We start from the raw sequence: 16,947 nt of genomic DNA on the forward strand, positions 1-16,947 counted from the left end.
GGTAGCACAAAATAGCTGCTTCAGGCCATTTTCATTCAATATCTGTGCATCATGGGTAGACTCAGGCTTCCAAATTGTTTTTTATTCTGGTTCATAGGCATGAGGAGGTACAAAAAAAAGCATATCTATGGATAAGATGCAAATATGTATCCTTGGAAATTCAACAAAAGGTACTAAATAACAAACAAATCTGCAGCCTCACAGCAAGATGCCTCCACTTACTTGAGACCAGTAAGCAGTACTTAACACAGCCTCACCTAAGTGGGCCCCACTACCTGCACAGGTAAGCAGAGTGAAACAGTCAATACAAAATGAGCCCATGTGACGAAGAGCATGTCGTCACCTGGCTTTGCACATGGCGCCGTGCACTTTTGACTGAGGATGACTACATGTGCACTTTAATAAGTGCACAGGCACTTTAACAGGAGCAACAGCACTTTATTGAAGATTTGCACAATACATTTAACACATTGCTTTTTGCACAGTTGAATGGATATATGAACCTTCTTGATTGAGAATTTATCTTCATATTATTGTCCTTTTTATGTCTTGACTTTGTTGGTGGGTTACTGTGTAGGCTGTGCAATTCCACCCAGAGGAGAGGGACACAGGATTAAATGTGCAAATGTGTTCATTGATCAAAGAATGAGCGAAACTAAGAGAAATGTGGGGTTTGATTTATTTTTTGTTTTTTTCGTTGCTCAGATAGAGCAGTAAATAAAGAAGTTGATGGGGTACTCACCAGTCTGTGTCCTCGGCGTGTGCTGGCAAAAGGCTTCCTCAGGCAACGAACAATGATTTTATAGTCCCGAGGACAACCAAGTGGAAATTGGTGGGGTGATAGGCATGTGGGTAGGGTATCCTAGTCCAGCCATCCATCCATTGTCTTCCACTTATTCCTATTAAGGGTAACGGGGGGGTGGAGCCTATCTCAGTGGCTACGGGCGAGAGGCGGGGTTCACCCTGGACAGGTTGCCAGTCCATCACAGGGCCAACACATAGAGACAAACAGCCATTCACACTCACATTCATACCTACGGTCAATTTAGAGTATCAATCAGCCTCGTCCCCAAATTGATGTCTTTGGACTGTGGGAGGAAGCTGGAGTACCAGAGAGAACCCAGCAGGAACAGGGAGAACATGGAGACTCACACAGAAAGATCCCGTGCCTGTGCTTGTCACCATGAACACAGCTGATATTAAGACACAGCCTCACTCCACAGCTCTCTGGGCACTAAACTGGGCAGAACAGCAGAATGAAAACCACCAGACTCCAGAAGTGCCTCCTTATGCTGACCATTCACGAGTGCTGGTGTAGTAAGTACCTTCTCCTGAACTGGGAGGGTCTGGGAACTGAGCACAAAAGAGAGGGTTTACTCTGTCTGGTGGCAGGGCATGTATACTGGGTGTGGCCTATCTCATGACACTGAAGACAGCGTGTGTCTTGTTGGGGACTAGCAAGAGACTTCCTACTGGAATTTAGTTTATTAGGAGAAAACTGTCCGGTACTAGAAAGAGGTCTAACCTGACCTTGACCATCCCTTTCACCACCATTGGACTTAATGAGTTTGGAGAAATGAGAAATTGTCTCAGCCAAAAATGTTTCTCCTGGACCCAGTTCTTGCAGACAGGAAGACCTCTGACAGTCGAGCGGCCTCTTCTGCAGATGTTGGGTCATGCTCATGGATCCAAACCTCCAGCTCAGGGCCCACCATCTGCAAAAACTGCTCCAGAATGAACACCCCACCCCCCCGTTCTCCAGCATCATCATCATCAAGCTCATTATTATTATCATTCCCTTGGCTGCTCTCAACTTCCTCTCACAACTTTTTTACCTGTGCTTTTATTTGCAGAAATTGGCGCTGCATGCGGGCTGCACGGTGGTGCAGTGGTTAGCACTGTGGCCTCACAGCAAGAAGGTTCCGGGTTCGAGTCCCGGCTCTTCCGCTGTGTGGAGTTTGCATGTTCTCCCCGTGCCTGTGTGGGTTCTCTCTGGTACTCCAGCTTCCTCCCACAGTCCAAAGACATCAATTTGGAGACTAGGCTGATTGATACTCTAAATTGACCGTAGGTATGAATGTGAGTGTGAATGGTTGTTCGTCTCTCTATGTTGGCCCTGCGATCGACTGGCGACCTGTCCAGGATGAACCCCGCCTCTCGCCCGTAGATGCTGGGATAGGCTACAGCCCCCCTGCGACCCTTACTAGTAAGGAATAAGCGGAAGATGACGATGGATGGATGGTGCTGCATGCTTCTCCATCTTTGATCTTACCATGCAGTCTCTTTTTCCATCCGCTGGTCCCTAGATGCTTGGGAGCAAACCAGTGACTTTAGCAGGCTTGTCAATTCCTCCAACTTGTCAGGCTCACTTGCTGCTGCTGCCCCCTGCTGATCAGCTGTTGTACCTGGGTCACTGTCTTCTGGCTTGGAAACTTGCTCCCCTTTCTTTTCTGTGGTCATTATTTCTTCTTAATGTGTTACCAAACCTTTTCCTCTGACACTACTGGCACGAGCAGCTGAGGTGACCAAATGACCAAAATAAGGAGATCCAGGCAGATGATGTTCAAGACATGGAATTTTCTTTATTTTATGTTCAACACATCATGTTCACCATCCTAACCCAATCTGATCCCCCTCCAAATGACTTGCTTATATATATCCCTGCACCTCCTCTCATTAATTGGCACATACCATTTTCTACACTCACCTAAACATACAATAAATACAAACATTTACATAATTTTCCCCATATGTGTGTGTGTGTGTGTGTGTGTTCTTGTACTTGCTACATATTGAGCTCTAGAATACGTATTTAACCAACAGAGTGAGGAAATTTTTGGAAAGTGAGAACATTTAAGCCGGTCCTCACATGTTCAAAGGGCTGTTTGAAGGTCTTGGTACCTCCTTCTCAATCAAGCGGAACTAATAAAATGTGTCTGCACACCTAGTGTAGAGGAAGAGAAGTGGCAGAGGTAAGTTCCTGCTTTGAACAATACTCCAAAATCAGTTTGCCTCATGCTGCAAGAGTGCTTCACTGATCACTGGCTTTCTCTACTCTCTACTACAGGTGAACCTTGCCTGTAAAAGTAAACAGCTGATCCTGCAACCATCCCAATAAACAATCTAAAACTAGTTGTGTGTGCATGTCTCATTTCCCCCTCCTACGTTCATATGTGGCATATATACACAGCTGCCGCCCAACTAATCACAATGCCGTCAGCTGTGTAAAGGCAGCACATCTTTTCAGTATTCTTTGTTCCACTCACACAAATTGTATCAGTGCTGCAACTTTTTCATGGCATTAGACAAGGCTGCCCTCTGTCTACCATTCCAGGAAATTCAAGCATTGGCGATTGATCAAACTGGAAACATTAACATTTATTTCAAATATTTTGATTTGGGTTGAAAATTTACATTTGGAGTTAACAATATTGTTTTCCTATACACGTAGTGAAAAACACGACACGTTTTTCATTTGTCTCAAGGGAAGTGAGCTAAATGTGGGGGAACGCAGGCCAATGTAATAAATAAACATATATGCCAGAAACCGATTTTGTCCTCGTATGTGTGTGCTGATAATGTGACCCAGAGATTGTTGAGAGGTTGTGACATCACACAACTTCTCCTGTTTCAAACATAAAGAGGACGACTGTCCAGACTATCCAGTCGCTTATTTCCTCTACAGCTGGGGACACATCACAACAACATTTGTGCTGGGGGTCAAAACGCACCCTGTGAAAACCTGCGTCACTTCGACCATACATATCGTTTTCTAGTGTATTCTGAAGAAAAAAAAATAACACGAAAGCAAAGCAACCTCGACCGTTTTGTTCCCGCAGGCGCCAGACTGAATACGCTGCGGTAATGAAAGTATTAGCACTTACCACTGAATTACCAACTATGACGGCACGGGAATCAAAATAAATTCGATTCAATTTAATTTATTTTCAAAAAGTAACACGAAACTTTTTTTTTAATTTTCAAACTAATAGACGGTGGATTGCAAGTGTCCAATGTGCTTGAACGCAACACCGTTCTTGTTGAATGACGTGTCAAGAAAGTGCCGGAAGCTTTTAGTTTGTCCAAAATGGCTTACCAGACCTTACAGCAGGAGTACCTACAGATTCCTGTTGTCACTAGGGCTTATACGACCGCCTGTGTCCTCACAACTGCTGCAGTGGTAAGAAGACGAGGTCATCTGCTCTCCGTGTCATCGAGGACATAGCTCTGTGTCACGTAACTCAAGAAATACATCCCGTTTGCTCTGCTTCTCGCTGCAGCGTCGGTTAGAGGGATACGTGTCTGAGCGACGTATCAGTTTTACTAGTGATGTTTTGAGTAGATGTGGTCCTGGCATTTGAGTCGTCATTTCTACGAATAGTTTATATTCCGAGCAGTGTGTGTGTGAAGTGAGAAATTATGACGGTAACGACCGCAAAAGGTCAAAACCGAATATGTGAGGACTGTGTTGGTCAGATTGTCTCCAGTTTGTCACACGGGTGGTCAGTCTCCGTAATGTGACTTCCTTGGTAAATGTTACCTATCAGTTCCTACAATGGTTCCGGTCATTTGTGTTGTTTAAACGTGACGTTACAATCATGATGGGAATTCTCTCTGCGCCATAGATAACGAGAGCAGGCTAACTTTCGTTTGTCTTATTCAGTCGTCTACTTTGTCCAAGTGGTGACCTGCAGACCACCGCAGCTGGAACGAAGCTACATACTGGTGTTGTATAGAAATCCATCTAACTGTTGAGAACTTTATAGAGCTCTCGCAAGTTACACGGGGTTGCTGGAATCATTTTAAGGCATAGTACAGCTTACAAATGATATAAAGTTCTTTGTTATATGTCATGATTAACATATCAACACATACTTTCATGACACAGCCGTGTCAATGTCATGCATGTTTTAGTATCCTTGACTAAAATATGCGATGCAGTTCTGGGCAGGCCAAACAAATCAGTGTCAAAACTGTCAATTATTTCTTTACGTGTTCAAATCAGGGTTTTTGCATCAGAACACACTTTTTTTTCAATATTTGTCAAACAGGGAATTTCCCCCATGCAACACTCAAGTGGTTTACTGAGGGATGCAGTATGGTAGCAGATAATGAAAGACCTCTGCTGCACAAATTCATCCTCACTGGACAGTTATTTCATGAAATCTATCAAAACAATTGTTGTTGGGTTTTTTTTGCCAGACCCAGGAACTGAACCTCAATAACATGTGAGTCAGTGAATGAGTGACTCTTTCTTGTTGAAACACACTTGTGAGTGTTAAGCAGGGTTGGCTCAGCAGTTGTCAAGGTGGGGAAGTTTTCTTGGTGCCCCTGGGTAAACAGTTAACTCAAGTACCCACAACATAAACCATGCCTGTTCAGAGGAGTGTACTGGTCCATGCTAGGAATGGAACAGTTGAGCAAGCCCAAAGTTTTGGTTTATTTAGTTTTGGTTCAGGTCATTTTGATTTGTACATTATAGAGAGGGAAAACATCCAGCATGAACTGAAATGACAAAATATCATAAACATACAGTGTTTTCCATGATGGTAACCATTGTGTGGGTGAGCATTCACAAAAACTCATTAGCTTTTGTTTCATTGTGGAACCAGCAATGCAGTTAATATGGGTATTGAACCTTGTTTTTTTTTGTTGAACGGTTCTTGCAGTTTTGTATGACATCCCTTGTCCTTGCAGTAAAATACATTGAGGTAAACCCGCACCTGATCAGGTTGCCTCCTGCGTGGAAGCATGATTGCCCTCCTTCTCCATCCCACCTGCTGGGCTGCGCTCACATAGGTTTTGGCTTGAGAAGGTGTACGTCATCATGAGCTGTTCATTAGATTTAAGCTCCAGTGTATTTAATTTGAAATCCTATGGGACAAGATGGGAGTTGGAGACAGTTTGCAGCTCAAACGGAAGGTTTCTTCTGAAGATTGATTTGCACTCTTGAAAAAGCAGTAGATCTTTCTGTTCTTGGGTCAGGCTGGTGATAAAGTATGCCAGGGTACTTAAAAATAGCAGTGCTGTCAGTTTTATTGCAATCATTTGAAAGAATTTTCAGCTAGTTTGACCATAAAACATAGCTTGTGTCTGATTTTCTTTTTTAATATATGGGTGTTTAATCTGTAGGTTTTTTTTTAAACATACTCAACTATAATTGCCTTTTCTGCAGAATGTTGGATAATAGAGAGAAATTCAGTGTGCTTTGACCTGTCAAGTGATGACAGTAAGCACATATTGGAATACTCTCTTAGGAGTTTATCTGATTGTATACCCAGTTTATGTGAGTATGTAACAGAATCATCTGCATATGAAAAGTAGACTATATGCCAATTTACAAGCATCAGAATTCGACATGCAACATAAATCTGCACAATGATAAAACTCCGTATCTCTAAATAGCGTCAAATAAATTCCTAACCATTAAATGGTCAATCTCAAGAGGTTAGGATAGGTCAGCCTGAGTTGGAACATTTTTTTGAAGTTCTTCAAAGATTTTCGTAATTGATATCATGTCACACATGACCTTTGTTTTTTTTCTTCACAGCAACTAGAGATAATCACACCTTTTCAACTATATTTCAATCCAGATTTGATTCTAAGGAACTACCAGGTGAGTAATCTGACCCAGCACTCATCCTCAAATGGGGATTTCTTCTGACATACTTGGTAACTCGTCTACAACTCTGCAACGAAGTGTTTATTTATTCCTTTGTTTCTATATCTTATTGCCTCTTTATGACATAATTGCTTTGTGGTTTGAGTTTAGGTCTGCAAAGCCCTCTATAAACCTATTGTGGAAAAAGGTTAATGTATTTATTAATTAAAATAATAATTTATATTAAATGTTGAACAGCAAGACATGATATCCAAACAAATCTCAACATATTGCTTTGTAATATATTCCTTTTTGGAAACTTTTATACCAGAAATGGTCTATTTCCTGTCTGTTTATGCCTAACATGATCCGCATCATGTCACTTCCTGTTCAGAATCACTCACAAGGGCACCTGCGATGTCTTTGGTATTTCTATTAAACATGTTTTTTCTCTTCATTCTAATTATAAAGGTGATTGACTAGAATATTTTGGTTCATTTAACTTTCTAATGGCTGAAATACACCTGGCACATATGCGGGTCAACAAAGCTGTTACAACAGAGGCCATCCATTATAATCAACTGAAGCTGGTGCACTAGGGTCAGATTCATGAGACGATGACGCCTTCCAAAAAAGGGATGCCCAGTGGATTTAAAAGGAGGGTCGAGTGATGTCCTAGCTGAACTGACCCTAACTAATCTGCTTTACCTACCTATAACCAACTGATATTGGATCAATGACAGCAACGCTGTTACAAAGATTTCAGTCAAAACCACATGTTTGGCTTCCTTTTACTTCAATTTACAGGCTGTCACATACAACTACCGGTAGTTTGTTTGGTTAAGCAGGTGGCATGAAGGTCTCAATCTCCAGGTCAAAGAAGTTCTCCTTGGATAGTTGATGCTTCTCCATGCTGTTGAGATGCGGGGCAAGGCCTCCAAAATCAGAATATTTTGGGGTGTTACATTTGGATAAAGATGGTTTTCAGCCACCACATTTATCAAGGGCAGGTTATTTGTAGGCGACGACTGGTGAGGTACATCCGCTTTAATAAAAGCGTGAGTCCGGTTGTGAGGATTCTTACACTGGGATGCACACTGGTTTCTGTTCTCAGTTGATACATCAGGGCCAGTGTGAGGGAGCAAAGCACATTTTGGGTTAATTTGGTTTTGCTTACACGTTTGCGCTCACACCTCCATAGAATGATAAAATCATGGCTAATTATAGGGAAGAATTAAAATTGTCTTGTGTAGAATAACATTAATAAATCTTGAACTTCTGGTACCCAGAAGTGTTAACCAATATTGGATAAAAAAATAGATATGGACACATTTTTGACTATATATGTAGAACTACTGGAATAAGCTCCAATCCACCCCGACCCTTCAGGATAAGCAGTAGAAAATAGATGGATGGATGGATGGAGGATGGATGGATAGATATATGTAGAAGCCCTATAAACCAGGTGTCTACTCGCCTGTAGTTCAGCTGAGTTTTCTTGTGGCTGCTGGATTGAATGACTGTGGGTGAGTCCATCATGGCTTCTCCACTCCATTGCACAGATTATAATGTTGTTGTTGTGTTATTTTTTTCCACAAGAACTGGTTTGTGTTATTTTCCACATATTCATTGAAAAACAGATTACAATGATAATGCTATGATTTTTGAGAGGATTTTTACTAAACAGATGTTTTCTTACATCTGTAGAATTTGATTACAGGTTGGTATACCTCTGCAGCTCTAAAATACCTAATTTAATGGTATTTTGAATAATATTTCCCTTAAGGAAATATTGCAGCTCTCATAATTTGAATATTGTAGTTGGCCATATTGCAATTTCAATATGTTTTTAAATAATAAAATGTGTATTTTCAATCAATCAATCAATCTTTATATAGCACCAAATCACAACAAAAGTCATCTCAAAGCACTTCACACAAAGAGCAGGTCTAGAATCTCACTCTTTCATTCAAATGAAAGAGAACCAACATTCTCATATGAGCAGCACTCGGTGATGTTGGCAAGGAAAAAACAAACAAACAAAAACCTCCCTTTTTAACAGAAAACCTCAGGCAGAACCAGGCCCAGAGTGGGCGGCCATCTGCCTCGACCAGTTGGGGTTGAGAAGGAGAGAGAAGGGCATGGGGTGGAAAGGAGAGAGAGGTGGGAGAGGGGAGGGGCAGGGGGAAAAGAGGAGATAGAGAGAGGGATGGGTGGGGAGGAGAGAGAAACACAGGGCCAGGGTGACCAAATAGTTGGTCCAGGACAGGAAGTGCTCAACCCAACGTCTACAGCCCCAGGTGACCTGCCCCTGGGAGGTACAGCCTGTCAAATAATTTATATGGAGTTGTTAATTCTTGTAGGCATGTGTTTGCTTGGTTCAGCTAAATGTTTTCTCTCTCTCCTTTTTAAGGTATGGCGGCTAATAACCAACTTCCTGTTTTTTGGTCCAGTTGGCTTCAATTTCCTGTTCAATATGATATTTTTGTATCCTTTTCATTTTCAAGTTTCTTTGCAATTTGCATGTGAAGCGATTTTGCCTTCTTTCTGTTTCACAAGGTATGGTTCAAGAGATTTCATTATGACACAAAATAGTGAAACCTAGTATATGGCTTTACACCTGGTCAGAGAGCCAGAACGTGGCGAGATTGTTTCACAAATAAATTTATCGTTGGCTCCATCGTGTGTATTTCTGGATATCATGTTCATCTGAAGTGGGTCAGTCACATTCGGCTCTGAAGAGTAATGAAGCAGAAGAACATATAACATGGTTTAGCTTGTGATGTTTTAAATACAGTTTTAAGAGAAGAGTGTGTCACTCATATTTTCCAATGTTTAATTTGTGTATTAAAGTAAGGTTATAAGACTGTTTCTCAAAGTATCGAGCCTTTAGATGAACCTGTTTACCCTGCAGAAGGCTTAGAGATGAGAAACACACCACCTGCTGCCACAGTATCAGTTCCTCTTTATTTCATTCATTACACTATTAATGTAAAATGATCTCAAAATGCCACTAAACCAGTAGAGTCAATAAAACGTGCACCAGGGAGTGCGCAAGTTTGACGTAGGAAGCGATGGCGATTGGCTCACTGCCTACAGGAGACAACAAGTCTCTCTTCCTAATACAGGTAACTGTTCCTGTACCTTTTTTTCCCCACCGCCAGTGACATAACAGCACATGGCTGATTGTCTTTTGGAGTCTGATTGCTGTAATTAATAATTTGGTAATGTTGGCTGTAGAGGTATCAGTTGTGCAAAGGAGTACAAGGTTATAACTCAGGATTAATCCCATTACCTGGCCATGAGCCAGCGTTCCAAAGAATATGAAACCACTGTAAGCACTACTCAGTTTCAAGATGGGTCCCCCTTCAGAGCGGTAAATCGTAGTCACCTATTCTGCTTGTTACAGTATTTCAGCTCTTTAGAGTCAAGAAAGAACTCAACCAAAAAAAAACAAGCAGTATCAAACACTTTGGAGTGCCCTCAGTGCAAGAAAAATTTGAAGGAGCAACTCTTCTTGCTTCCATATCCCCCCCTTTGAGCATAGGAGACGTCTCCACTCTTAAAGCTGTGCAGGCTCACATAAGCCTTTCCACTTAAGAGACCACAGCTTATCTAGGTCTAGCCGCCTCTGCCGTCAAGCCAAAAAATGTGTGTACATTTCCTAAACTGTTTTGTTTTAGGTACAGATACTGTCGTATGCTGGAGGAGGGCTCTTTCAGGGGTCGCACGGCTGATTTTGTCTTCATGTTTCTCTTTGGTGGACTTCTGATGACTGTATCCTACCTTTGAAAGCAAATTAACTTACAGATAAAGAATTCTTTCTTAAACAATTCAGTGTGATAAGTATGAGATTACCATAGGCCCCCTGTGATGTGAGGCTGTGTGTTTCTGTGTGACCATTAATTTCCAGTAGGAATCTTATATCACTCTTATTACAGCACTCTTTTTTTAACACCTCTTAATCAGTCTCCCAAGGTGGCCATGTAATTGTAGTTAATGAACAATTCATTGCTCTTCCATGTGGTGAGTATACAACATGGCATCTTAGATGAAATTTAATTGATAAAAATTCATTTCAATTTAATTTGGACAAAAACAATTGATTCCTAGATATCCTTCATCATGGGATGGTGTCAGGCAGAAATGTGGTTCTTATCTAAAATGTGGAAATAAGCTCAAGTTTCACTTTTCCCTGGATGCATGCACTGAGTTTCTCTTCATTTTGCAGGCCCTTGAGCTTGAGTCTATGTGCAGAGGGAAAGTGTTGGCAGGTTTGAGTGGAAAGATGCAGATTTTTGCAAGGTTTTACAAATGCAACAAGTTATTTGGACCAGTTTGTGCGGCCCTGACAGGAAGCATTTTTTTTCCTTTTGATAGAGATCTGGAGAATTCATTGATTTCATTAACAAGATGTCAGATATTTGGAACTTTTGTGAGTCTTGTGTTCCTGGGCCAAGCCTTCACTATCATGTTGGTCTATGTGTGGAGTCGACGAAACCCAAATGTTCGCATGAATTTCTTTGGCCTGCTGAATTTCCAGGCACCATTCCTGCCCTGGGTACTGATGGGGTTCTCACTTCTGCTGGGCAACTCCATCATTGTGGATCTTTTAGGTACTTCCCAATATCACATTTGGTCATTATTGTGGCTGATGGTTAACAGTATTAAATATGTTTTTTAAAATGTTTTTTTTCTTTCTTGAGGTATTGCTGTTGGTCATGTGTACTTCTTCTTAGAAGATGTCTTTCCCAACCAGCCAGGTGGTGGAAGATGGCTCAAGACTCCATTTATCATGTGAGTCACTAGCGAGCTCAAACATTTATATTGAATAAATCGAGTCTGGAAGCCTTGCAGCAGCGTTCATGTTTGGCAGCAACACCTCTAGACACAACACACACACCCACCAACTGCTGTCAAAAAATGTCTCTGTTAATGTTTCACTCTTCTGCAAATGGATAAATTTCAAATTTGATGATTTCAACATTAACAGCATATTCGAGTGGTATTTTCAGAATTGATTCTTTTTCCATATGTAGAATTTTATGATTCAAGACGTGCACATGTCCACTTGCAAGGCGAATTCATGTCTAAATTGCATCTCCAGCTTTCATAGTGAGAAGATGTTTTGAACTCTCTTTGCAGAGTAATTTGATTAAATAAATCAAGAAATAAATGACATTAAGCCCCAGTAAGTGGAAAGCACATGGCTATTTCCCATGCAGAGCAGTCAGTCTGCATTTAAGTAGGCTTGTGTGGTAACTGTCTTACCTTGCCATAAGATATTTACTGTTTTGTGTTGTTGATTCAAGTTTATACATTGTGTTATGCTACAATGATATAAAATAAATGGCCAGTTCGGGATGGTTCTTTATGGATGGCTCTGGACTAGGACTCCCATTCAGGACAATGACTGAGCTCAGATTCTCAGCTGTGCTGCTAATCCCACAAATGCATGATTCTTGCAAATGTTACATTGTATCAAAGGGAAATAAACAAGCTTTCTAACGAGACCAGATACATTGAATCTTATAGTTACTAAAGAGATAATACTCAGTTAAACACGTAGTTCAACACTTTTTGATGAGTTCACAAACACTGATAAATTCATATTTAAAGATATAGAGGGATGCAAAGAAACAACATGCCACCATGTCTCTCTCTCTATATATATATACACACACGCATATATATATGAGTATATATATGTATGTATATATATATATATATATATATATACACACACACATATATATACACACATATATACATACTGTACATATGTGTGTGTGTGTGTATATATATGTGTATATATATGTATATATATGTGTGTGTGTGTGTATATATATAGGTATGTATATATATGTATGTATATATATCTATATATGTATGTATGTATGTATGTATGTATATGTATATATATATATATATACACACACACATATAGATAGAGTAGTTAAAAAAGTCTTGGAAACCAGAGCATCATGCATTCCATCAGGAAACTGAGTCTGGTGTGTTTGACAGAGCGCCAATACTTTGAGAAGCTGGGGATCATCATGAGCTGATTCTCCAACCACTCATCTGTGTTTTAGCACATTGATTGTGATAGTGACTATGTAACTGGAGCCTATCAAGCTGCCTTCAGGTGAGAGGCGGGTTCCCCCTGGACAGGTCACCAGTCCATGGCAGGGCCAACACATAGAGACAGACAACCATTGGCTCTCCCAGCCACGCCTACGGTCAATTTAGAGTCTGGATTAACCTGGTCCCCTCTTGATGTCTTTGGACTGTGGGAGGAAGCTGGAATACCGGAGAGAACCCACAACCTTTTTGCTGTGAGGCAACAGGGCTGACCACTGCACCACCTACATGACACACAACTGTCAAAGCTATATTACCCAATCTATAATTACAGTCTAGATTCCAAATACAAGCTGAAGGTTTTATCTCTCCAGACAACAGCTCGTATATTTGGCTCATCCTATTTCAGGAAGAAAATAAAATCTCCTATCCTGAGTTTGTGTCACACTATTGAATGGATAAGTTGTTGGATCTGTTCTAAGTGGGATAATATAATAACTCCCTACAGAGGAAAGGAACCCTGACATGCATTCATGGTGTATAGAAATGAGGGCAGCTGCTTGTCAGTTCACCTTTCCCTTTGTTTGCAGCGCACATCTACTACGTCATACGTTATGTTGATCTGATCTGCCCATAGTGATTGTGATAGACCAGGCGTTTATCCAACCTTTTGAAGAGCCACCCCTCTCTAAATGTTCTCAATTGGCAGATGGAAATGTGAAATATATCCTCTAACAATGTAAAATATATCCTCTAACATGAACATTCCACATGGCCAGCCAGGTTACAATACCCATACTCCCTTAAATTAAATCGTTACAATTATCACAGTAACCTCAGTCATGGTTGTGCGTTGCCAATTCAAGTCCCAGTGTGTTCTTTACTACAAACACACAATTAGGTTGAACAAAACTTACTGACACAATTGCAACTCTGCATACTGAATAGCATTGACATTACTGTGAATCTTTGCACGAGCAGCATGATGTCATGTCTGACTCTATGCCTTATCCACTGCACGTCAAAGTGTTTCTATGCTACGGGAACTTTACATCAAACTGAAGCTTAAAAATTATATGTAGAATTATTAGTTGTTTGTGTTATATTTTTCCATTCAGTTGAATGTTTTTGATTTCATAGTGAAACATGATCACTAGATACATTTAAACCAATGCAATCTGTATATAAAAATGAAGTTTAGAATTTATTTTTGCATCAAACTGAGTATTTCTGGAATTTCCCCAAACTATTGACAGTATATTGAAGTAGACAACCATTATTTTTATCTGCAAAGAGTGATGATTAAATGTGATAGGAGTGAGTTTGGCAGAGAGAATCAGAACATCACCCATGAGCAACTGTACACAAGTCTAAAATATCCTGTATTCTTCTTTTGTGTGCCATAGAAAGATGTTATTTGACACTCCTGATGAAGATGCCAACTACAACCCCCTCCCTGAGGAGCGACCAGGAGGGTTTGCTTGGGGGGAGGGACAGCGCCTTGGAGGTTAAATATACTCCCAGAATCATCTGTGATTGTCAGGTCACTTTGGAGGACATTCCCTCAAACAGATGAATTGGACAAACATGGTCTTTGATTTAGACGTGTTTGTTTATTTTCTGGATGAACAATGCCAAACAACCAAAACACGCCTGAAGATAAGCATCTGTTGTCTTTGTTTATGGGCTTAAATCATCAGTAACTCTCCATGATGCCAGGTTGTTCCTCCAAGACTATTTGAGAGGACACAATCTTCAGATGGAACTTTGAAAAGTGAGCCTTTTGGGCTCCTTTGGGCTCAGGTGATGTTTGTCTTTATTCCGAGGGAAAATGTATTTATAAACTATCATAAAAAACAGGAAACAATGACAACAGCGAAATATTATAAATGAATTCCAGAAGGAGAGTGCATTTTTTTTTCTTTTTTCATTTCACTTTTTTAAAGAATAAATGTCTGTGGCAAATGATGCTTTTGGTTTCATCTCTTGACTAAAAGCGGTACATAAACATAAACAATAACAATCAATGGGTGTCATGCATGAAATTATTTTATCATAAATTGTGTGAATTAACAATTTGATTGATTCTGGTATTCATAAATACTTTGATCGTTCCCATTCTACGATAAGAAGAAAGTGCTTTGATCAATTGTCAGTAGATGCACACAAAAGCCAACCTGTCTTGTGAAATATTAATAATGATAAAGACAAAAACAGAAGAACAGAAGAAAAATATTTCTTATTACTTAAGCTTCAATGGTTACACTCAGTAAAGGGATGGTTCACCCAAAAAATGAAAATGCAGTCATCTCCTCACTCTCATGCAGATGGAATGCTGGCAGAAGTTTTTGTCCACAAAAACACTGCAGAAAAGTGTTGAAGTACTCTCCCAAACAACTGAAGAGAAAGATGACCAACATTTAACCATACAAAAAATACTTACAAACATAAAATTCCTCAACCTCAGCGCTGCTCATCTTAAGACTTAAGTCATCCGTGTGCTGAAGCCTCGACATGCCAAGTTGACTAGAAAAACATCACTGCCACCATGTTTTAGCCTACTACAAACATGGCGTCACGGCCTGGAGCTCCATGCATCACGGAGGCTAAAAACATGGTGGCAGTAATGTTATTTTAAACAACTTGCCATGTTGAGGCTTTGGAACACTTGAAATACTTCAGACAAGCAGCATGGATGAATTTCATTATTTGGTACATGTGTTTAAAAGTTGGTCACCATTCATTTCATTTGTTTGAGAGATTACTGCAGTGCCTTATCCTGTGAAAGTCCATCCGTGTGTTGTGTGCCAAAAAAATTCACCCATCATTCCATTCTGCATGAATGTTAGGGGATAATCACTGAAATTTTATTTTTAGGTGAACTATCCCTCAGATAGACACCTTTAAAAAGAGACATTTATGCACACATCAATGAAACATCTCCAAATCGCTCTCCTTCTTTAATAGAAACAGTTCCATTCAATTAAAGTCCAATGCATATGCGATGCACAGACTCACATCCTCACATCATCTTGGTGGGTAAGGGAGTGCATGACTCTTTCAAATGTCCTGGTGGGTGTGTGGTTGAATGTAGGTGCTACTAGAATTTGGTGGCTTATGACAGCTTCACACAGCTTCCACCAGCTTGCCTTCTTCCCATAGCACATTGTGGTGCCATCTCTTCCCTAGCCCAGCCATGCCAGGACACCCATCTATCCATCTACATGATGTCAAAGAAAAGATGATTCATTAAACCAGCCCACCTTGTTCCATTGCTCTTTGGTCCAGTTCTAATGCTCACATACCAACTGTCGCCACTTTTGGTGGGCTGCTGCTATGTAGCCTCATATGCAGTAAGCTGAGATGACCTGTGTGTACAAACATCTGTATCACAACCAACATGAACTTTTTCAGGAATCTGTGCTACGGTAGCTGTTCTGTGGGATTGGCAAACATGGGCTTGCCTATGCTGTTCACACACATCGAGCTGTGGGCAACCATGAGCCTGTCACCAGTTTACTGGTTCTTCCTTCAACCCCTTTTGTTATGTACTAACCATTACAGACTGAGAATCCTCAACAAAACCTGCAGATCTGGAAATTCCTTGCCCCAGTCATCCAACTATCTTTCCTGCTTCCTACACATCAAATTCCAGGACAAAATTGTTCACTTACTGCCTTATATACCTATGAATGGGTTGTTGCCCACCAGCTACTGGACGCCAGCTAGCAGCTAACACCTAGCAGCTAACACCTAGCAGCTAACACCTAGCAGCTAACACCTAGCAGCTAACGTCTAGCCTCACCTCCTGTAAGGTTTGAACTCTCCACAGGTCATGCTGAATAGCATACCTTTCCTGATTGAGATGCACGATTACATATGTATTCTAGGGGTGCGCTCAAAGCTGTGGGAGGAGCAGCACACTGAAAAACATGCAGAATAAAAAATATGATTGAGTAAAAGCAAGATGGGCTCTACAATAGCTTTGTCTCATAGGCCTATAATTATCGGTCACTGTCTACAACATATGCTGCGTATGAGGCATTTAGGGAACATGGGTTAATGGTAATGTTTACTGGATACCAATAGCCTGTGTGAGGTTTTTAGGGAGCATCTAAAATTTGTATCCTTAACTTCTCTATATCTGTCTCCTTCTGTATCTCTGTCTTTCTCCATTATCTGTCTTTGTCTCTGCCCCGTCCTCCTGCTCTCTCTCCCTCCAACCGGTCAGAGCAGACGTGCGTCTGCCACTGATCCTGGATCTG

At 40.7% G+C, this 16,947-nt stretch overlaps 1 protein-coding gene across 1 annotated transcript; it reads left to right on the forward strand.

Annotated features, from left to right (window-relative positions):
• Positions 1–4,016: 4,016 nt before the first annotated feature.
• On the forward strand, positions 4,017–14,650 carry derl2 (derlin 2). The gene is made up of 7 exons (XM_086186608.1): positions 4,017–4,180; positions 6,551–6,616; positions 9,015–9,088; positions 10,285–10,378; positions 11,022–11,217; positions 11,308–11,398; positions 14,089–14,650. Exons 1-7 carry the CDS (start codon positions 4,088–4,090, stop codon positions 14,192–14,194), a joined length of 720 nt encoding a protein of 239 aa, XP_086042734.1. The 5' UTR covers positions 4,017–4,087; the 3' UTR covers positions 14,195–14,650.
• The last annotated feature ends 2,297 nt before the right edge of the window (positions 14,651–16,947 follow it).

Source organism: Aulostomus chinensis, chromosome 19 (assembly GCF_037954235.1).
Source record: "Aulostomus chinensis isolate RoL2024-O1b breed Wild chromosome 19, RoL_Achi_v1.0, whole genome shotgun sequence".
Taxonomy (NCBI): domain Eukaryota; kingdom Metazoa; phylum Chordata; class Actinopteri; order Syngnathiformes; family Aulostomidae; genus Aulostomus; species Aulostomus chinensis.